Source organism: Ylistrum balloti, unplaced genomic scaffold, assembly GCF_031769215.1.
Source record: "Ylistrum balloti isolate Yb309-2 unplaced genomic scaffold, AGI_CSIRO_Ybal_v1 Utg369804, whole genome shotgun sequence".
Lineage (NCBI taxonomy): Eukaryota > Metazoa > Mollusca > Bivalvia > Pectinida > Pectinidae > Ylistrum > Ylistrum balloti.
The window spans coordinates 68959-91122 of record NW_026781980.1 but is presented as its reverse complement, the minus strand read 5'-3'; the positions used below and the strand labels follow the sequence as shown (position 1 = coordinate 91122).

Genomic DNA, 22164 nt, shown 5'->3' with positions numbered 1-22164 from the left:
TGACTATGGGTTAGGAGGGGTCAGGACCATGATAGATATTGTCTGTAGGTGACTTTATGGGTTAGGAGGGGTCAGGACCATGATAGATATTGTCTGTAGGTGACTTTACGGGTTAGGAGGGGTCAGGACCATGATGGAGGGGTCAGGACCATGATAGATATTACTTTACGGGTTAGGGGGGTCAGGACCATGATAGATATTGTCTGTAGGTGACTTTATGGGTTAGGAGGGGTCAGGACCATGATAGATATTGTCTGTAGGTGACTTTACGGGTTAGGAGGGGTCAGGACCATGATAGATATTGTCTGTAGGTGACTATGGGTTAGGAGGGGTCAGGACCATGATAGATATTGTCTGTAGGTGACTTGGGTTATGGGTTAGGAGGGGTCAGGACCATGATAGATATTGTCTGTAGGTGACTTTACGGGTTAGGAGGGGTCAGGACCATGATAGATATTGTCTGTAGGTGACTTTATGGGTTAGGAGGGGTCAGGACCATGATAGATATTGTCTGTAGGTGACTTTATGGGTTAGGAGGGGTCAGGACCATGATAGATACTGTAGGTGACTTTATGGGTTAGGAGGGGTCAGGACCATGATAGATATTGTCTGTAGGTGACTATGGGTTAGGAGGGGTCAGGACCATGATAGATATTGTCTGTAGGTGACTTTATGGGTTAGGAGGGGTCAGGACCATGATAGATATTGTCTGTAGGTGACTTTATGGGTTAGGAGGGGTCAGGACCATGATAGATATTGTCTGTAGGTGACTTTATGGGTTAGGAGGGGTCAGGACCATGATAGATATTGTCTGTAGGTGACTTTACGGGTTAGGAGGGGTCAGGACCATGATAGATATTGTCTGTAGGTGACTTTATGGGTTAGGAGGGGTCAGGACCATGATAGATATTGTCTGTAGGTGACTATGGGTTAGGAGGGGTCAGGACCATGATAGATATTGTCTGTAGGTGACTTTATGGGTTAGGAGGGGTCAGGACCATGATAGATATTGTCTGTAGGTGACTTTAAGGGTTAGGAGGGGTCAGGACCATGATAGATATTGTCTGTAGGTGACTTTACGGGTTAGGAGGGGTCAGGACCATGATAGATATTGTCTGTAGGTGACTTTATGGGTTAGGAGGGGTCAGGACCATGATAGATATTGTCTGTAGGTGACTTTATGGGTTAGGAGGGGTCAGGACCATGATAGATATTGTCTGTAGGTGACTTTATGGGTTAGGAGGGGTCAGGACCATGATAGATATTGTCTGTAGGTGACTTTAGGGGTTAGGAGGGGTCAGGACCATGATAGATATTGTCTGTAGGTGACTGGGTTAGGAGGGGTGACCATGATAGATATTGTCTGTAGTTGTCTTTATGGGTTAGGAGGGGTCAGGACCATGATAGATATTGTCTGTAGGTGACTTTACGGGTTAGGAGGGGTCAGGACCATGATAGATATTGTCTGTAGGTGACTATGGGTTAGGAGTGGTCAGGACCATGATAGATATTGTCTGTAGGTGACTATGGGTTAGGAGGGGTCAGGACCATGATAGATATTGTCTGTAGGTGACTTTATGGGTTAGGAGGGGTCAGGACCATGATAGATATTGTCTGTAGGTGACTTTATGGGTTAGGAGGGGTCAGGACCATGATAGATATTGTCTGTAGGTGACTTTACGGGTTAGGAGGGGTCAGGACCATGATAGATATTGTCTGTAGGTGACTATGGGTTAGGAGGGGTCAGGACCATGATAGATATTGTCTGTAGGTGACTTTATGGGTTAGGAGGGGTCAGGACCATGATAGATATTGTCTGTAGGTGACTATGGGTTAGGAGGGGTCAGGACCATGATAGATATTGTCTGTAGGTGACTTTATGGGTTAGGAGGGGTCAGGACCATGATAGATATTGTCTGTAGGTGACTATGGGTTAGGAGGGGTCAGGACCATGATAGATATTGTCTGTAGGTGACTTTATGTGTTAGGAGGTGTCAGGACCATGATAGATATTGTCTGTAGGTGACTTTACGGGTTAGGAGGGGTCAGGACCATGATAGATATTGTCTGTAGGTGACTATGGGTTAGGAGGGGTCAGGACCATGATAGATATTGTCTGTAGGTGACTTTATGTGTTAGGAGGGGTCAGGACCATGATAGATATTGTCTTTAGGTGACTATGGGTTAGGAGGGGTCAGGACCATGATAGATATTGTCTGTAGGTGACTTTACGGGTTAGGAGGGGTCAGGACCATGATAGATATTGTCTGTAGGTGACTTTACGGGTTAGGAGGGGTCAGGACCATGATAGATATTGTCTGTAGGTGACTATGGGTTAGGAGGGGTCAGGACCATGATAGATATTGTCTGTAGGTGACTTTACGGGTTAGGAGGGGTCAGGACCATGATAGATATTGTCTGTAGGTGACTTTATGGGTTAGGAGGGGTCAGGACCATGATAGATATTGTCTGTAGGTGACTTTACGGGTTAGGAGGGGTCAGGACCATGATAGATATTGTCTTTAGGTGAGTATGGGTTAGGAGGGTTCAGTAAAATACCAGATCTGATATACAAATGGAGATGGGGTTAAGAGGTAAATTAGTTGTGTTATGTTTAAAAATTGAAATGATACTAAATAAAATGTGGCTAATCATTGTCTGACACTGGTGTTTACAAGGGATGTTTATTTTGTTAGCTTGCACGGATGAAGGAGAATGAGATTGCTCGGATACGTGTTGAAGAGAAGGAGAATGGTCGTCGTGAGTTGGATCAACTACGACGTGAGGTAAAGCCAGCAGGTTTCCTGTTTTCATATGAAAAATTTGTCAGATTTTTGAAGTTCATCACATAAATAATTTCATGGTAACATTAGTAGGCATACATGTTCTCGACTTATTAAAAGGAGCTAAACATATTGTGTTGGGATCTCCTTTTAATATTTTGTATAGGTTTATCTTTCTCTATATATGGAGTTTCAGGTCACAAGTCAAAGGTTAAGGTCACTGTTACAATGAATAGAATATTAGTTTCTGTGAAATATCATCAGTTCTGTTTAGATAATTATAACCAGACTTTCTCCATTACTTTTTCACAGAAAATGCTAGCTCTCACATTCTTTTTATGATCAGAGGACAAAGCTCAAGGCTGACAACACTATAAATAGAAATTGAAATATTCAGTAAATGATATATCTGATTGTTACTGCTAAGTATTTACTTATGACATGATGAAGCAGATTTAACTGAAATGAGAAGTCACTTGTCCATAGGTCAAGGTCATAAGGTCAAATTTGAAATATTTTACTTGCAGATATTTTGTTCTGACATATTGAAGCATAATAAGTTAAAATCGACTGAGAAGTCACCTAACTGTAGGTCAAGGTCAACATGTCAAAGATGGAGTTCAGATTTAAAATATCTATTTGTAATCAAATTTTGGTGTCTGTACAAAGCAATAAACAAAAGTCTATCAACACTCAGGTTTAGAATGCAACACAATGAGCCCTTCCTGACATGTGTCTGTACTTTTAAGGACCATCACTGGGTCAATACTATCTAGACATAAGGACCATACCTGGGCCAGTAATATCTAGACATAAGGACCATACCTGGGCCAGTACTATCTAGACATAAGGACCATACCTGGGCCAGTAATATCTAGACATAAGGACCATCGCTGGGCCAGTACTATCTAGACATAAGGACCATACCTGGGCCAGTACTATCTAGACATAAGGACCATCACTGGGCCAGTACTATCTAGACTTAAGGACCATACCTAGGCCAGTACTATCTAGACATAAGGACCATCGCTGGGCCAGTACTATCTAGACATAAGGACCATACCTGGGCCAGTACTATCTAGACATAAGGACCATTACTATCTAGACTGTATTTTACTAAGAATGTAAAATTATGCTGTGTCACTATTACTACATTACCCAGATATTCAGTCACTCCTAAATATATTTTGTATATAACTGCAGCTGGAGAGAACATACCAGAATAAAATTGACTCGATGACGACACGAGAACGTAACTCTATAGAAAGGATGCAGAGAGAACAAGAGGTAAAGAAACTGACCAAAAAAAATTATCAGTAAACATAAAATGTAAAACTTGACAACATAGAGTCTTCATTTTATCCTGTCCTTAACAGCATATACTTTATATGATTAGATATCTTCAGTTTGCGGTTATGTGTGAATGTAATGACAGTGATAAGATATTTCCTCTAGCCTAAATTTGGTTTTTTGAAAAGTTTCCATTGGTTAATAGTTTGTCAGGACATTGATATTGTATTGGTCTGATTCCAAAAACTAGGCATTTTCATATATGTGGATATATATATAAAAACAATATTTGATAGATGCATGAGAAGGAGATATATACTCAACGTCAGACCATACTGGAGGAAATAGAACAGCTACGAAGACGAGAGGCTGACGTCAAACGCCAGGCTGACATCAACGACAGGTACAACAAATTGTAACATAAAGACAATGTAATAGGTTAAATACAGTGTTGTGTACTTTGACATCACAGTTTACCCCAAATAACGTGTGATAGGCCTCTAGCATGTTAACCAATAAGGTAGCCCCCAGCTACTTCAAAGATATCCTCACTCTTTTGTCTTTACACTTAATTTTATTTGATTAATTTCTGATTTTAACAGACTGAGATTTTAAGTTTTGTGCTTTGTTTCCATTCTCTATTTTGTTTATAAAACTTAATATTGAAGGCAGTCACTGTGATAATTGTATCATGAATATTTTGATATTTGCAGGGAGAAACAGCTAATGGAAGATCGACTACGAGACAAAGATTCTAATTTGAAACACAGAGAACATCTAGTCAATCGACAAGAGACAGAATATGAACAGAAACTAGCCAATGAAATGACAAAGTGAGTAGGGAGGTGATGGAGTGAATACAAAATTTGATAAAATTGGTAGTTAGTGGAAATATGAAGTAATCCCCCGATTAACAATACAAACACAGACAATAAAATGATAAAGTATGGACAGAAACTAGACTCAGGAACAAGGAAGTGAGTATGGACAGAAACTAGACTCAGGAACAAGGAAGTGAGTATGGACAGAAACTAGACTCAGGAACAAGGAAGTGAGTATGGACAGAAATTAGACTCGGGAACAAGGAAGTGAGTATGGACAGAAACTAGACTCAGGAACAAGGAAGTGAGTATGGACAGAAACTAGACTCGGGAACAAGGAAGTGAGTATGGACAGAAACTAGACTCAGGAACAAGGAAGTGAGTATGGACAGAAACTAGACTCAGGAACAAGGAAGTGAGTATGGACAGAAACTAGACTCAGGAACAAGGAAATGAGTATGGACAGAAATTAGACTCAGGAACAAGGAAATGAGTATGGACAGAAACTAGACAGACTGACAAGAAAGTGAGTATGGACAGAAACTAGACTCAGGAACAAGGAAGTGAGTATGGACAGAAATTAGACTCAGGAACAAGGAAATGAGTATGGACAGAAACTAGACAGACTGACAAGAAAGTGAGTATGGACAGAAACTAGACTCAGGAACAAGGAAGTGAGTATGGACAGAAACTAGACAGACTAACAAGAAAGTGAGTATGGACAGAAACTAGACAGACTATCAAGAAAGTGAGTATGGACAGAAACTAGACAGACTAACAAGAAAGTGAGTATGGACAGAAACTAGACTCCGGAACAAGGAAGTGAGTAATGGAAGAAACTGTACAGACTAATAAGAAAGTTAGTATGGACAGAAACTATATAGAGAAACAAGATAGTGAGTATGGACAGAAACTAGACAAACAAGATAGTGAGTATAGACAGAAACTAGACAGACAAACAAGAAAGTTAGTATGGACAGAAACTATACAGACAAACAAGATAGTGAGTATGGACAGAAACTATATAGAGAAACAAGAAAGGGAGTATGGACAGAAACTAGACAGACAAACAAGATAGTGAGTATGGACAGAAACTACACAAACAAGATAGTGTGTATAGACAGAAACTAGACAGACAAACAAGATAGTGAGTATGGACAGAAACTACACAAACAAGATAGTGTGTATAGACAGAAACTAGACAGACAAACAAGATAGTGAGTATGGACAGAAACTAGACAGACAAACAAGATAGTGAGTATAGACAGAAACTATATAGAGAAACAAGAAAGGGAGTATGGACAGAAACTAGACAGACAAATAGATGAATATGAACCAAAATTTACCAACTTTTTGAAAATATAACATTAGGTTGTCAACTAAAAGATAATTGAAGTTATCAAATTTTTATTAGGGAAATCAGGGTTGTGTTTCACATTTTCATGTTACTTTTTCCCCAGGAAACATAACTATACAGATATGAACATATTGTAGGTTGATATCTCACAACAGACATTTCTATAAACTTGAACTTGTCAAGTATTCTTACACTGGTTTGATTTCCAGGTCAGTTAGTAATATCAGGTAACTATGCTCAAGCATGTTTAAAACAGACCTGATTAAGACTGCACACTTATCAAAGGTCTCCGTATGGTTAGCTGTCATTTACACTACACACTGGCATGTTTTTCTTTTGATAATTTATATGTTTTAAAATTCTTACAGCATCACATTCACTACTGTGGACATAGAGACAATAATCCAGTTCTATGATGATATAGTGTTGTAAACTATATATTGATGTGAAAACAGATTGTAAACCTTGTATAACAGTAGTGTTGACACAAATACAAAATGTTTTTGATATTAAGATAAGTTCGGTTTTAGATTTGAGGTGTGTTTACCTGTTCATCACAATGCTAAGATTAGAACATTGTACAATATCATTGATCATGTGATAATTTTAGGGATATACTGTATAAGAATTTTGTTTTTACTTGTCTCTAATTTTCACTGTTTTCATCATAAGATTGCATGGAAATTATTTAACTGAATGATGTAAATTCAGGCAGACTTCTTCCATGCGTTCCTACTCTGCAACAGGGAAAATAGAACATGGCTAAAATTATACATTCTACTTTTGACACTAAAATTAAGAATTATATATCATATTATGGCAGACTTAAGGTGAAAAAACCCATTTTTATTTTATGGTGTTTCTGTTCAGATTCAAGGTGGAGGAACAGGCCAAGTTTATGGCAAGAACACAGAACCTTGAGATCAGGGAGGCTAAGCTGAGAGGTGAGTTCAGTGAATAAAAGAATGATTCTTGTAACTGAGCTGGGCTTTTTATCCATCGTGTATCATATGATGCTTAGAAGAGAGTCATATTGTTCAGTTTTAATCATTTTAAGTATGAAATAATTATAGTTGATTAATTAAAATCTATATAAACTTTAGGTTGAAGATAAATTATTTCTGCACAGCTAAACGATAAATTTAATGTATCTAACAACCATTGTTAAACAAGTTTTTCCAACTCAAATTGAGTTATCTTGTTTATCCTGTGTATGGGAGGGGTCTAACTGTGGGAGGAGTTATCTTGTTTATCCTGATTGAAAAGTGTGTGGGAGGGATCTAACTGTGGGATGAGTTATCTTGTTTATCCTGATTGAAAAATTTGTGGGAGGGGTGTACCTGTGGGATGAGTTATCTTGTTTATCCTGATTGAAAAATTTGTGGGAGGGGTGTACCTGTGGGATGAGTTATCTTGTTTATCCTGATTGAAAAGTGTGTGAGAGGGGTCTAACTGTGGGAGGAGTTATCTTGTTTATCCAGATTGAAAAGTGTGTGAGAGGGGTCTAACTGTGGGAGGAGTTATCTTGTTTATCCAGATGGAGAAGTGTGTGGGAGGGATCTAACTGTGGGATGAGTTATCTTGTTTATCCTGATTGAAAAATTTGTGGGAGGGGTCTAACTGTGGGAGGAGTTATCTTGTTTATCCTGATTGAAAAGTGTGTGGGAGGGGTCTAACTGTGGGAGGAGTTATCTTGTTTATCCTGATTGAAAAGTGTGTGGGAGGGATCTAACTGTGGGAGGAGTTATCTTGTTTATCCTGTGTATGGGAGGGATCTAACTGTGGGAGGAGTTATCTTGTTTATCCTGATGGAAAAGTGTATGGGAGGGGTCTTACTGTGGGAGGAGTTATCTTGTTTATCCTGATTGAAAAGTGTGTGGGAGGGGTCTAACTGTGGGAGGAGTTATCTTGTTTATCCTGTGTATGGGAGGGGTCTACCTGTTGGAGGAGTTATCTTGTTTATCCTGATGGAAAAGTGTGTGGGAGGGGTCTAACTGTGGGAGGAGTTATCTTGTTTATCCTGTGTGTGGGAGGGGTCTAACTGTGGGAGGAGGCCAGTATCAAGTGGAAACCAACATTGATGGGCAGGTGACTGTATACCTTTTCATGTTCAGTCTAGGAATAGAACCATTGTTGTCGTTACCACTTAAGTGATTCTTGAGGATTGTTTTTTATGTCTCTAGTAACAGAAGTCAAGGTTCCTGTTTTATGTTCCTAATAAGAGGAGTTGGGGGTTGACAGGGGATGGATTTATTTGTTTTCCTCATTGTTGATCTGTCATCTTACAGAGGATGAGAGGCGTGTGGGAGAAGACAAGGATCATCTTCAGGGACTCAAGGATACACTGAAGGACAGGGAGGTTCGCATCAATGAACTTGAGGTATGTGACTATATTTTATTTGTCACCTGTCTTAAGGTGTTCTGTTTGTAAGATGGAGGTGATATCAAGCTGTATATAATGGTGGTGTAAGAATATCAAACATTGATACGCACCTCAATGTCATGACAGTAATTCTAAAGTGTTACTGGTGGTGTAAATTGTATTAGTGTTACTGATAATGTAATTTGTATTAGTGTTACTGGTTGTGTAAATTGTATTAGTGTTACTGGTAATGTAATTTGTATTAGTGTTACTGGTGGTGTAATTTGTATTAGTGTTACTGGTTGTGTAAATTGTATTAGTGTTACTGGTGATGTAAATTGTATTAGTGTTACTGGTGGTGTAAATTGTATTAGTGTTACTGGTGGTGTAAATGTTTTGGGTGTTCCATCTGGCATTGGTAATCTGTGAGCTACATGCCCGTTCATTGAATTTGTTTTTGACTTGTAGACAAAGATTCAGGAGGAAAAACATAAAGAAGTTGCAGCATCAAGACAAAATGAACTTCTACATGGCAAGCTACGAGATGTAAGTGATTATATAATACTGTTCTAAGGTAAGAGACAAATAAATGATACAATTATTTATAAGCTACGAGATGTAAGTGATTATATAATACTGTTCTAAGGTAAGAGACAAATAAATGATACAATTATTTATAAGCTACGAGATGTAAGTGATTATATAATACTGTTTTTAAGAGACAAATAAATGATACAATTATTTATAAGCTACGAGAGGTAAGTGATTATATAATACTGTTATAAGGTAAGAGACAAATAGATGATACAATTATTTATAAGCTACGAGAGGTAAGTGATTATATAATACTGTTCTAAGGTAAGAGACAAATAAATGATACAATTATTTATAAGCTACGAGAGGTAAGAAATTAAAAGATGCAATTACTTTAAACCTTTGAGATGTAAGCACTACTCTGTAGATTGTTGACTTATGTTGATAAATGAAATAGTGCTGGGATTCAGATAAAATAAGTAACTTTGTTTTGTAGATGGGTGACTACAAGGTGTTACAAGAGAGTAATGCTGTGATGAAGAATGAGCTGGAGACTTTGAGAACGTAAGTTGTTGAGTTGTAAGCAGGGATACTATGAGAATGAAGTCTCTTCTGTAGTTGATGGTATGGTTGGACAGGTGACTCCATACCAAGTAGGATTTTCCTGTGTATCCCATTTTCCTCCTACGGCAAAACCCTTTAGGTGCTTCACTCAGGGCTAACAAGTGATTAATAATAGTTTAATAACATATCTCTCAATATAAGTTATACTGTATAAGTTATGTAACATAGTTATTTTAATATGATGCTTTGATTGGGGGAATCATGTGATTTCTTTTTTACCCACAAGTATGTCTCTAGTGAATTCTTAGAAATAAAAAGAAATTTTTCACAATTTCAAACCGGACAGATACTATTGTTTATTAAACATTCATCATTGTGTTTTATCACCAATATTTCCTACTGCTTCGAGATGTTGAAAAGACAGGCTGACAGATTCATTTTCTTGTATTTACATATTTTAATTTGATTTTTACCATTTTCTCCAAATATTTAGGAGGCTTGCAGAGTTGATGCAAATGAACGAACGTGAAAGAGGAAGTGAGTAGTATATTTATATAACACAAATATAGGGTTTTTATTAGGCTAAATATATGTGAGATATTTCAAGTTAAATCACTATTGAGAATCTGCACATTTTGTTCAGGTTGTTTGTAATGTTTTCAGTATACATAAAAATTGTGATTTATAAGCTCTGGTTTTTACTTAAATACCATAAGTAATACAATTATGTAATGTGTTTACAGGACAGGAGGAGATGATGAGAGAATTGAGAAGACCCTCTCCAGAGACGCTCATGTTACAACGTGACCTGGAGAAAGCCAAGGAGGCACTACGCCAAGAAACAACACTGTCCAGTGCCCAAACATCACAGCTGGAGAAACGTCTCCAAGAGGAGGTTTGTCATGCTTCTGTGTGATGATTTAGTGTTACAATGGAGACCTATGGATTTATTAATAAGTAAAATGTAGTTTTGACATTAAATAGAAAAAAACCTGGTTTGTTTTCTTCTTTATAGATAATAAAGTTGTAACAAAAATAGTGTTGTTTCCAGATATAACTAATATAAGAGATAAACATTTAGTATATTGTAGCTTAAATTTAATCTCCTAATCATGTCAGGTTTTCAAATTGTATGTGTAGATGGACCGAAACCGTGATCTGCTTCGGAGGTATGAGGAACAGACGTCACTGATGAAGGAAATGAATCGGGAAGTGGTTGACCTCAGGTCACAGCTGTCCATCACTCACCAAGGTGGGCAGAGTCTGTACTGATGTACCTTACTGTACACATGAAAACATTTGTTCAGGGTTAATTTTTGCACTTAAGGCAAAATGTCTTTAGGACTTTTTACAAATCTGAAATTTCTATTATAGCAGATTTGTTTAGTTATTCTGAGAATCATATTATTTTAAAACCGCTTTATAAAATGTGTAGATTTTATATTAGTAGAAATAAGTGTGCAGTAATTTGAAGTTTATACACTACTAAGATAAAGAACTTGAGAGTACCTTGAGATGATGACATACTGAACTAGTTGTTTCTATTCCCATAGCCCTCACCAATGAAGTATACAGGAAGCCGGTACGTCCTGGCAGTGACAGGTACGTGGTTTGGTAAAGGTCACTCAAAAGGCAAATAACTTCTGTTCTGATCTATATAAGAGTCACCATATAGCATGGAATGTTTGGGCATTTTATTTTGTAGCTAAAACTAAAGTTTTCATTTCAATGATAAAATATTTATGTGGATAGTGTCTTTATTGTTGTACTTTTTGTAAGTGGTTTGTTATTACCATGAAAACGAAAGTTTCTACACATTTCATGTTATACAATAAAGTCAAACTTGCATTAAAAACCATCTGTTTATCTGATATCTGAACAAAACAGCCACTTGTCTAACATCATGATTTAGTATGATTCATAGTCATTGGACTTCTATATAAAAGGACACCTGCCTTTAACACTCACTCACCTGTCATTTTATGGAGGGGTGGGGTGGAGATGGGATGGTAGAGTTTGCCAATTAAAAATCAATGTCATACACTGTTGAAAACCTCTCAATAGGTCTGATTCATATTTACCAATTATGAAGTATTATAACATCAGATTCTGCACCTACATCCTATTAAGGTGGTCATAAGTGAAGGTTACAGGGCCATAACATAAACATCTGTCTTGTGTTCCTGCATCAGTGTTTGTTAATTTATTTGTTTTTTTGATAAGAATTTGTTAATCCCTACATAGTCGTGGTGGATCTCTCTACACATCCAGACAACTACCAGACAATGAGGAGAATGATGATAATCTTCAGAAACCTGCAACAGAACTTGCCTCCAGACTTAATGTTTCCAGTCCACGTCGAACGTCACGCCGACCCAGGTTTGAGGACAATGATGTGTACAACGATATCGATGTAGACTTTGGTTTACTGCCCTCTAATGGTGGAAAGATGTATACAGATCTGTCAGAAGATGACCAGGATAACGGGTCCTTAGGATCAGCTGATATTGTGGCTGAGGCTAAATACAGACTCCGCAGTCTTGAGAAAGAGGCTTCGGTACGTTTGAAAGTCCCCTGGCTATGTTTTAGATAAAGTTTCATGTGACCTCGACTACAATAATATCCATGTAAACTTTGCAGAGATTCTATGTTTATGATTGCTTGTTATTCCGTTTGCATCACTTTAAGTAGTCCCTCAATTCACGGGTCACTAGGTATTGTTTGGGCTGTTATCCATGAATTTGTTTACAGTAATAGAAATATGTATGATGATTGACTAAATTACATGATCGCCCTGTTATCCAATTAATTTTGTTATTCTGTGATAAATATACGATCTTAAATGAGTTTTCATTTCATATGAGATTTTTTATTTTGCTTGCCAAGGCTCACAAGAATAAATAATTTCATATTTGTTTCATGAAATCTCATATGAAATGAGAACCAGTGTATACCTGTGAGCTGCTTTTTCAGAACCTTGAGAAGGTGTACAGAGATTTCCAGTATCAGATGATCAACCCAGTGACTGATAATGAACCTAGTAGAACCCCTAGGGGGAGCCAGCAGTCAGCCCCGCAGGACAGGCCAAGTAGGTGTATTTTGTGTCTTGCTGTGATTGGGATTATGTATATAAGTAAAAGATCAAAAATTGATCTTATGCTAATGAAAATGGCTATGTATACATAACTCAGGGTGTAATAAAAAGGTTGGCTTATTTCAGTTACAGATATTTGTTATTGTATCTGAAATTGTAGGTGTCACTTGTGTTTTTTTATTTTATTAAAAGTAGAAGAAAGTCATTCTCTTTGACATTTTTATCATTTAAAAACATTTTCATGTTATTCTGTGTAGAAAAACATCAATTTCTTTGATAGATTTTGAGATTATTCTAAACAATTTTGCGACCTTCTTACAGAACAAAATCTTTCTCTATGATTTCAAGATTATTCCATTTACATTTTTATGATATTATTTACACATAAACTTCAAGGTCATTCTCTTAGCTCCATTTTCCTCAGATAAGCAAGTGGGATGTAATATTGAAAACAATTGAAACAAAAGATAAATTAATGTCATATTCAAGTATTGAACCCCTTCCACTTTACAAAATAAAAACTAAATTTACATTTTAATTGACAGGCCAAAAGAAGGTAGAGATTGTGGCATCCCCTGGAGAAAGTCCAATCCATCGCCCTATGTCATCCACTCCATACCAACAGACAGCTCGGGGCTCCTCTCAGCTGGCAGGTGAGAAAAACTGAAACTTCCATAAATATTGAAACTTCCAAGATATTGCTCTGTATTTTCCTAAATGCTTTTTTTAAAGTATATCAATTTAATCTACTTCTGGTATTTAAACTTGACATGTTACAGACAGTCTACATGAGCTGACAGGTTCCCGCGATAGAGAGCACCCTCCCCCAAGGTTTGACATTTCCAACATGTCTGATGAGGGTGAACAGTAAGTATCCTACTTCATGTTTCATAACTCAACAGTTGCCAATGTCGATCAAGGTGCGAAGTCTTACATATCACCTGTAGGTATTGGTTTCAGAGTAACAGAAATTGAAAATACTACAAAAACGACAGAATTTCTATTCTTCGTTGAACAAAACAAGAGAATTTCTATTCTTTGCCAAACATATTTCTGAGATATTCGAGAACATAAACTACTGACCTTTTTGTAACACAACCTTCTTGTCTAGCCATCAAGATGAAAGGATAGAGAAGCCGCGACCAATCACAATGTCTGACCTCGAGGCCAGGCCAGGGTCACCAAGTATTATGGTGGTGCCAGCATCTGGAGCATCAAGCGAGGACAACACACCCGCAGTCAGGGGTAGGTAACTCTGTCATGTACAGATGAAGTAATAAAGACTTATTGAATATTCAAATGTAATCAAACCACAAAGTGAACATTTCCTTTTTGAATTTCTGTATGTTGTACTGTCTCAGATATTTCATGTGTCGGGCTTGGAGAACTTCCATTTTTACCAGGTCACCTGAGATGGAAGTCTCAAGCGAACGATTGCCTTTTGTCCAGTGTCCTTCATCTGTCGTCTGCATTGTAACAATTTACAATATTGAGTTCTTCTCAATAACAAAATGACCCAGAGTCATCATATGAGGCCAGAAGCATGGTAGGATGGAAGGCTTCCAAGTTGGTCCAAATTAATGACCTTGACCTATTTTCAAAGTCAATTGTGTTAAAATCTTTAAATGACTCCTCAATAACCAGATGACCCAGGGTCATGATATTGGACCAACATCACAGGGGTCAAATATGCTAAACTACAACAACAAACAGTGTTATCAGTTCTGTTTTATTGAAATTAAACCTTCAGGAAGAATAAAAACTATGTAAGTATGCATATATTAGTTCTGTTCTGTCTGCCCTGATGCTGGGACTGATAGACAGACTCTAAAACTGTCCAGAGTCGTGACGGGTAGGATCCATGGGCCTCTTTTAGCCATCGTGCTTAGTCTGTCTTAGTGCACCACCTTCCGTGCATTGTGCTTAAACTTTTTCTTTTTAATGCTTGAATGAATTTTTACCAAATTTGGTCTGAAACATCATTAGGAGTGGATCATCATTTCTGAACTTCAAAAAGTTGATTCTACCACTAGGGACTTGGGTTGGGGCCCCAAAAGGGCAAATTAGACAATATTTTGCTTCAAAATGCTACTCCTTTTTAATATTTGAATGGATTTCAACCAAATTTGGTCTGAAAAAATCATTGAGAGTGGAGAATCATTTCTTAAATTCTAAAAGTTCATTTGACCATAGGGACTTTGGGACGGGGCCCCAAAAGGAGAAGTTAGACAAGATTCCACTTCAAAATGCTACTCTTTCTAAATGCTTGAATGGATTTCAACCAAATTTAGTTTAAAACATCATGGAGAGTGGGGAATCATTTCTGAATATCAGGAAGTTGAATCAACCCCTAGTAAATAGAAATGACCTTGATCTGCTTGAAAAGTCACAGTGATCAAATGTGTTCAAGTCTTCAAATGACTTCTTCTTAATGACCAAAAGCCAAGGATAATGATATTAGGCCTATAGCATGCTAGGATTAAGGGCTACTTTTGTTAATATGAATGACATTAACCCACTTTCAAGGTCACTGGTATCCAATGTGTTTAAATGACTTCTACTCAATAACCAAAAGACCCAGGGAGCTGATATTTAATCAAGTTTGAAAGTCACAGGGGTCAAATGTGTTGAAATGCTTATGCAACTTATTCTTAGTAACGAAAAGGTCAAGGGTCTTGATAGTTGGCCTGTAGCTTGCTTTTTCAACAAGCAATACATCCTGAGTAATGGCAACCGTGTAGTGCATGTATAAAGAATGTGATGTCAAGTTTGCAGAAAATGTCTTGATGAACCAACAATGTCTTCTATGTAAGCTGTATATTAGTTGAGCAATTCATTTTAAGCCTATTTTGCCTCTTTCATGTATAGGTCTTCATTGTCGGATGACCATCAGTGTTCATGGGCCCCATGTTTGGAAATGCTATATATCAAGTTTGTCTTTGAGGTATCTGTATGAATAAGTGAAATGTCTTAAACACTTTTGGACTGTATACTGACAATACTGATGTTCTCTGCAGATACTGACCAGGGAAAGGCAAGTCCACTACCACCGTTGGGTGGCCCCAAACTCGCCCCAATCAGTCAGGATCCCCCAGCCACACCTAGTAGACCCCCACCACGGGGAAAACTCGCTCCAATTTCACTGGATGATGCCTGGAAGACTCCTTCCTTGGAGGATGCATGGAAATCACAAACAGGTTTGTATATCTTGATGTTATGAATTTATTTTTCTATCACTTTTATGGTATGTTAATGATATGAAAATTTCATACTGTTATATTACTTATATATGTTGGATATAAACCTTGTGCTCAAAACCAGTTTGTGGGTGATATTTATTTGGGCTCCATGCATCCCTCCATGCATCTGTCTGTCCCCCGCAAAACCGGTTTGTTGGTGATATTTATTTGGGCTCCATGCATCCCTTCATGCATCTGTCTGTCCCCCGCGAAACCAGTTTGTGGGTGATATTTATTTGGGCTCCATGCATCCCTCCACGCATCTGTCTGTCCCCCGCGAAACCAGTTTGTGGGGGATATTTATTTGGGCTCCATGCATCCCTCCATGCATCTGTCTGTCCCCCGCGAAACCGGTTTGTGGGTGATATTTATTTGGGCTCCATGCATCCCTCCACGCATCTGTCTGTCCCCAGCGAAACCAGTTTGTGGGGGATATTTATTTGGGCTCCATGCATCCCTCCATGGAAACAGACCAAATCGCAAAGTTCAGATTTTTCAGACCAGTTCTCTTAATCTGTTCAGTGAAATAACCTGTTACTCAAAACTTTGTACAGGCATCAAGCTAGTATGTAAGTAGAACTTCTCCATTTCGATACATTGTATGGAACAACTAAAAATAACAAGGAGAAGTTAAACTTGTGTAATATTAACATATATATATGGTTGTATGTCTTTCTTTTAAACAGTAGGTGCAGGGATAATATCACACTTTGCATTATCTTGATTGTTTTTTAAACATTGTTGTTATGTTTACTTTGTATTTCATTTAGCCGTGAAAGAAGTAGAAAACTCAGCAGATGAAGACAAGTGGGAGGAGGAGAGAAAGAAAAAGGAAGCCGAGAGAAAAAAGAAAGAAGAAGAAGCATGGGAAAGAGAGCAAAGAGAACTAGAAAGACTGCAAGGAAAGGTAGGCATACATACCTGTATACCGGTAACAATTAATAACGAGGTTGGGAAAAGGACAGGGAAAGGTAGGCATACATACCTGTATACAGGTAACAATTAATAACGAGGTTGGGAAAAGGACAGGGAAAGGTAGGCATACATACCTGTATACAGGTAACAATTAATAACGAGGATGATTAAGGACAGGGAAAGGTAGGCATACATACCTGTATACAGGTAACAGTTAATAACGAGGATGGATTAAGGACAGGGAAAGGTAGGCATACATACCTGTATACAGGTAACAGTTAATGACGAGGATGGGAAAAGGACAGGGAAAGGTAGGCATACCTACCTGTATACAGGTAACAGATAATAACGAGGATAGAAAAAGAACAGGGAAAGGTAGGCATACATACCTGTATACTGGTAGCAGTTAATAACGAAGATGGGAAAAGGACAGGGCAAGGTACACTACTACCTGTAGACATGCATGTGATGTTAATATGCAGAAAAAGTAATGTAGAGAACAAAGAAGATGTTGATGCTAGCTAATATGTGACAAGGCTGATATACCCTACTTACTAGTTTATATCTTTGTAGGGAGGGTCAGCAGACTTTGAAGATGATCAAGAGCCAGAACCAGCCAAAAAACAAGAAAAAGATGATGATGGAATTGATCCGACAATGAAACAATACATGGCTATGGTGGCTCAGCAAAAGGAAAGAGAGAAAGAGGTGAGGTAGAGTTAGTGTTGTCCTTCAATTTCCCTGGTGTAGGGTTGTCAATAAACCAAGAGGAGTTCTGTTGGTCAGTAATCCAAGGTCAGAGTTGTCAGTCAATATCCCTGGAATAGGTTTAATAGAGGTGAGCATTTTGAGTTATTACCAAGTAACCCAGATCTTTGTGTGATAAAGGTGAGAAAGGGACAGGGTTATTGGTCAGTAGCCCAGGTCTAGGTGTGATAGAGATGACACAGGGACAGGGTTATTGGTCAGTAGCACAAGTCTAGGTGTGATAGAGATGAGACAAGAACAGGGTTATCAGTCAGTAGCCCAAGTCTAGGCGTGATAGAGATGAGACAGGGACAGGGTAATCAGTCAGTAGTCCAAATCTAGGTGTGATAGAGATGAGACATGGACAGGGTTATTGGACAGTAGCCCAAGTCTAGGTGTGATAGAGATGAGACATGGACAGGGTAATCAGTCAGTAGTCCAAATCTAGGTGTGATGGAGATGAAACAAGGACAGGGTTATTGGTCAGTAGCCCAGGTCTAGGTGTGATAGAGGTGAGACATGGACAGGGTTATTGGTCAGTAGCCAAAGTCTAGGTGTGATAGAGATGAGACAAGGACAGGGTTATTGGTCAGTAGCCCAGGTCTAGGTGTGATAGAGGTGAGAAAGGGACAGGGTTATTGGTCAGTAGCCCAGGTCTAGGTGTGATAGAGGTGAGAAAGGGACAGGGTTATTGGTCAGTAGTCCAGGTCTTTGTGTGATAGAGATGAGATAAGGACAGGGTTATCAGTCAGTAGCCCAAGTCTACGTGTGAGAGAGATGAGACAAGGACAATGTTCCAGGTCAGAAGTCCAGGTCGAGGTGTGATGTAGAGGAGACAGGGACAGGGTTATTGGTCAGTAGCCCAAGTCTAGGTTTGATGGAGGTGAGACAGGGACAGGGATGTTTTGATGTGTCGATGTTTTGACAAAAATTAATTTCAAGAAACAAATTACTTTTTGCTTGCTTTACAATTGAAGGGACTAAAAAATTGCTTCGACTCAACAGAAATTTTGACTCAATGAAATTTGAGTCATGCGAACTAAAATTACAAACATATAGAAGTGAAAAAAATTGGGACTTGAAAATTATTTCGACTCAAACAAAATTTCGACTCAAGCGATTTCGAGATGAGTTTCAACGGTAAATGAAAATTTCTTTTCAAGTCTACAAGACATTAGTCTTTCAAAGTTGTTTTATTTTGTAAGAATGTACAAAAAAAATATTTCCAGTGGCTGGGTCTGTTAAACTCTTGTCTTTTATGTCAAACTTTGTTAAAATGTATATAAACAGAAACCGACACTTGGTTCCGTGTGGTCATATGAAGTGATGTTGGTAAGATAAGAGAGTACAAGTAAATTGTGTTTTGTTTTTGTATTGTACAGCCAAGAAAGGTAAAAACATGTCTCCATTATATATACTCAGTGTGCTTCATGCTTTCACCACTTCCATCATTGAACAGTTACACACTTCTGATATTTTAGGCACTTTTATCGTGAGAGGGCACAGGTCATTTCTCTGTAAGTCAAGGGTTAAAGGTCATCTGAATTTTAGGCCACAGTTAATGTTGTTTCTAAGTGATACATACTAGGTTTTATGTGATATAATACCTTGATGACAGACTCGGTGAAGCACTTACCTCAACATTAAACAATCCAACAATAACAGGTCACTTGATTGTTGTGATGTTATAATGTAAAGCAGGTGAGGGAGTCTAGTTCTCAATATTGATTGGCTAAAACTAATTATTGGAATTCTTTCACTAAAATATTGTTGTACAAGGAAGAATATAAAGACAGGAAGATACATGATATTGCAGATTGTAATGGTCGCTGAATATGGATATGAATATTGAAAATTTTATAATTTCTTTTCACAGGCTGATTTTGACTTTAACTGTACATACTTTTAAAATCACTTTGCACAAGGTACATTTTATTTCATCAGGCCTGAATTGGATCCACATATATCAGATCATTTAATGTGTATGTTTTAATTTGAAGTCCACTTGCATGGTTAAGTTCATTGAATTTATTTTCACTACTGTCTACTGTAATACCACATAAACAACTCTGACACAGGATTTAGATAATCACTGGTTAATTCATCCAAAACATGTCACAGAAGAATATAGTTGTCACTTTTTGATATTATCAGAACTTGAGCAAGGCTTGTCACAGTTCAATATGTCCAGATATTTAGCCTGTCAGATGGTGGGCTGTCCAAATAGCCCTTTATATGTGGTTTATCTTTTGTACTTACAAACTTCTTGTTATCACTATTTCTGAAGAAGTACTGGGTGAATCATAATATTATATACTAGGTGCCTCTTGGACCTAGTAAAGTGTTTTGGAGACAGATCAGAAAATTAAAAAGCCTGACAGACGGGCATCTTTCATTTTGCCATGTATAGTTTCTTATCATTATTTTTGGAGAAGCACTGGACGAATAATTCTGAAAATTTCATGATTAGGTTGCCCTTGATATCTATTTATGCATTTTGTATATTGGGATTGATTGGAATGATATTATGTACGAAAGACAACCATATTGGATTTTTTTACTCAAGATTTTGTTATCACAGACTCTCTGAGGTAGTGCTGGATGGATCTTTGTCAGATTTCATTTATAGTTAGGGCCCCGCATCGCGATGTGGGTGCCCTATAGTAATCACCTTGTCCGTCTGTCCGTCTGTCCGTCCGTTTCCCTGTCCGTCGATCCATATATCTGTCCATCTGTCCATTTTCATTGGATTTTGATGAAAGTTGCTTTCAATACTTGACACCTGTCCATATATTTCTTAATATTAAGAAACTCAATCATAAGGGGTAGGTATTATGCGGGGCCCTTCCTCGACATTGGTCTAGTTTCCCATTGTTCTGGGACTGATTGACAGTTAAAGTTTGTTCTTGTGTCTCTAAGAACCAGTGAGGTCTATGTTTGTAGGCTTTCTTTTGTGTCTTATGCCCAATATTCAGTGTTCTGAGCAAATAAGATGATAGAAGGGAAAAGAATGGAAAAGATTTAATCAGACCTGATAAATTAATGAAGTGAGTCCTGGGATATCTTGTTTATTCATATAAGAAAAAATGATAGTCACCATCTATTTAAAGAAAACTTTACTAGTATCAACACAGTTCTAGTTAGATAAATTGTAAAGTCAGGCTTTGGTAAATTAGTAATTCAATCCAGCTCATAAATGTTTGTACCAAATGAGGACTGTTCAGTTCAGTCTGTTGTTCTTGTGTCATAGCTCAACACATTATGTACCACTGAAGAAAACATACAAAATAAAGTAGGCTAGAATGTCTAATTTGTATCTTAGATAACTATATATTATATAGGCTATGCCAGTTGTTTGATTTTTTTTACCAGGAATAAAATGTTTTGGAATGAAATATACTATTCTACTTTACTTCATCCTTGAATTTGTCACATTTCAAACAATAGACAATGATCCTTTATTCATAAAGTTGTGGTATTTCAATGATAACTATTTTATACAATAGATTTAGTGTTTGTTTTGTAAGAGGCAGATATCAGAATACATAATGAGGAAGTACATCAACAATAGGTAAAAACACTGGTCTCCTTCCAAAAATAAGGAAGTTCAGCAAGTATGGTACACATCCTAGTCCTAGGAGCAAGTTCTTTTCATATATTGCTGGAATTACTAGAGTACAGTAATTAAACCTCTAAGCACAGTCTCTGTAGGTAGTTTACACCTTTGTTTGTGTTCTAGATTCTTCTGTCAACATCATTTTCTCTTGTGGTTTTAGCTTGCCAAAAAAGCGACTGACACCTGGTCTAAGGGGAGACAACTTTCACAAGCAGTAAGTTTCAAAGTTGGATTATGTTAAATGTGAAACATAACATGATAAAACTGTTTATTTCTTATTCTATTACAATAACCTAAAAGAGATCAAATCTATTTAAAAGATAAAGAGTATGTCATTGAGTAAATAGTGGGTGATAGATAAGTATATCATTTGATTTGAGAATGATTGTCTACTTTGAATTGATATTGATTGTCTCCCTTGATATGACAGGACACTGTGTCCCAGTCAGAACAGGAAATGTCTGGAGCTGACGTTCACAGGTAAGAGTTATCAGCAATGGATGTGTCTTGGATAATTGTTGCCAATGTTTGTCTGATAGTACATAATTCAAAAACTTTTCAAAATTTATTTGTAAAATATTCCAAGGTTCCAAGGTCAAAGCAACCAATATTGTTTATAGATAAGCATAAACTGTATTAAATTACAATCATATTTGCTATAGCAACTCCATTTACTGAGGGAGTTAATGTCAGTCTTAGTATTTATAAAAACTTGGCAGACAATGAAAATCATGTTAACATTTTACTTTCTCTTTCATATCTTCCAGACTTTTTTCTAAATCAGTGTACTACATGTATACAGCATTACAGATACCTCTTTATGTTTAGGAAAAATTATATAT

At 37.5% G+C, this 22164-nt stretch overlaps 1 protein-coding gene across 1 annotated transcript in view; it reads left to right on the top strand.

Moving 5' to 3' along the window:
* Positions 1 to 22164, top strand: part of LOC132544625 (centriole and centriolar satellite protein OFD1-like) — a 32944-nt gene that overhangs the window by 9136 nt on the left and 1644 nt on the right. Inside the window, exons 7-28 of the mRNA XM_060208244.1 lie at positions 2697 to 2786; positions 3987 to 4070; positions 4370 to 4476; positions 4787 to 4906; positions 7122 to 7195; positions 8540 to 8631; positions 9082 to 9159; positions 9644 to 9711; positions 10205 to 10248; positions 10455 to 10606; positions 10852 to 10963; positions 11265 to 11313; positions 11956 to 12268; positions 12685 to 12799; positions 13351 to 13458; positions 13585 to 13672; positions 13917 to 14050; positions 15823 to 16002; positions 16815 to 16951; positions 17533 to 17667; positions 21483 to 21536; positions 21753 to 21802. Of these exons, the coding sequence (XP_060064227.1) occupies positions 2697 to 2786; positions 3987 to 4070; positions 4370 to 4476; positions 4787 to 4906; positions 7122 to 7195; positions 8540 to 8631; positions 9082 to 9159; positions 9644 to 9711; positions 10205 to 10248; positions 10455 to 10606; positions 10852 to 10963; positions 11265 to 11313; positions 11956 to 12268; positions 12685 to 12799; positions 13351 to 13458; positions 13585 to 13672; positions 13917 to 14050; positions 15823 to 16002; positions 16815 to 16951; positions 17533 to 17667; positions 21483 to 21536; positions 21753 to 21802 (2384 nt within the window). The remainder of the gene's footprint in view (positions 1 to 2696; positions 2787 to 3986; positions 4071 to 4369; positions 4477 to 4786; positions 4907 to 7121; positions 7196 to 8539; positions 8632 to 9081; positions 9160 to 9643; positions 9712 to 10204; positions 10249 to 10454; positions 10607 to 10851; positions 10964 to 11264; positions 11314 to 11955; positions 12269 to 12684; positions 12800 to 13350; positions 13459 to 13584; positions 13673 to 13916; positions 14051 to 15822; positions 16003 to 16814; positions 16952 to 17532; positions 17668 to 21482; positions 21537 to 21752; positions 21803 to 22164) is intronic.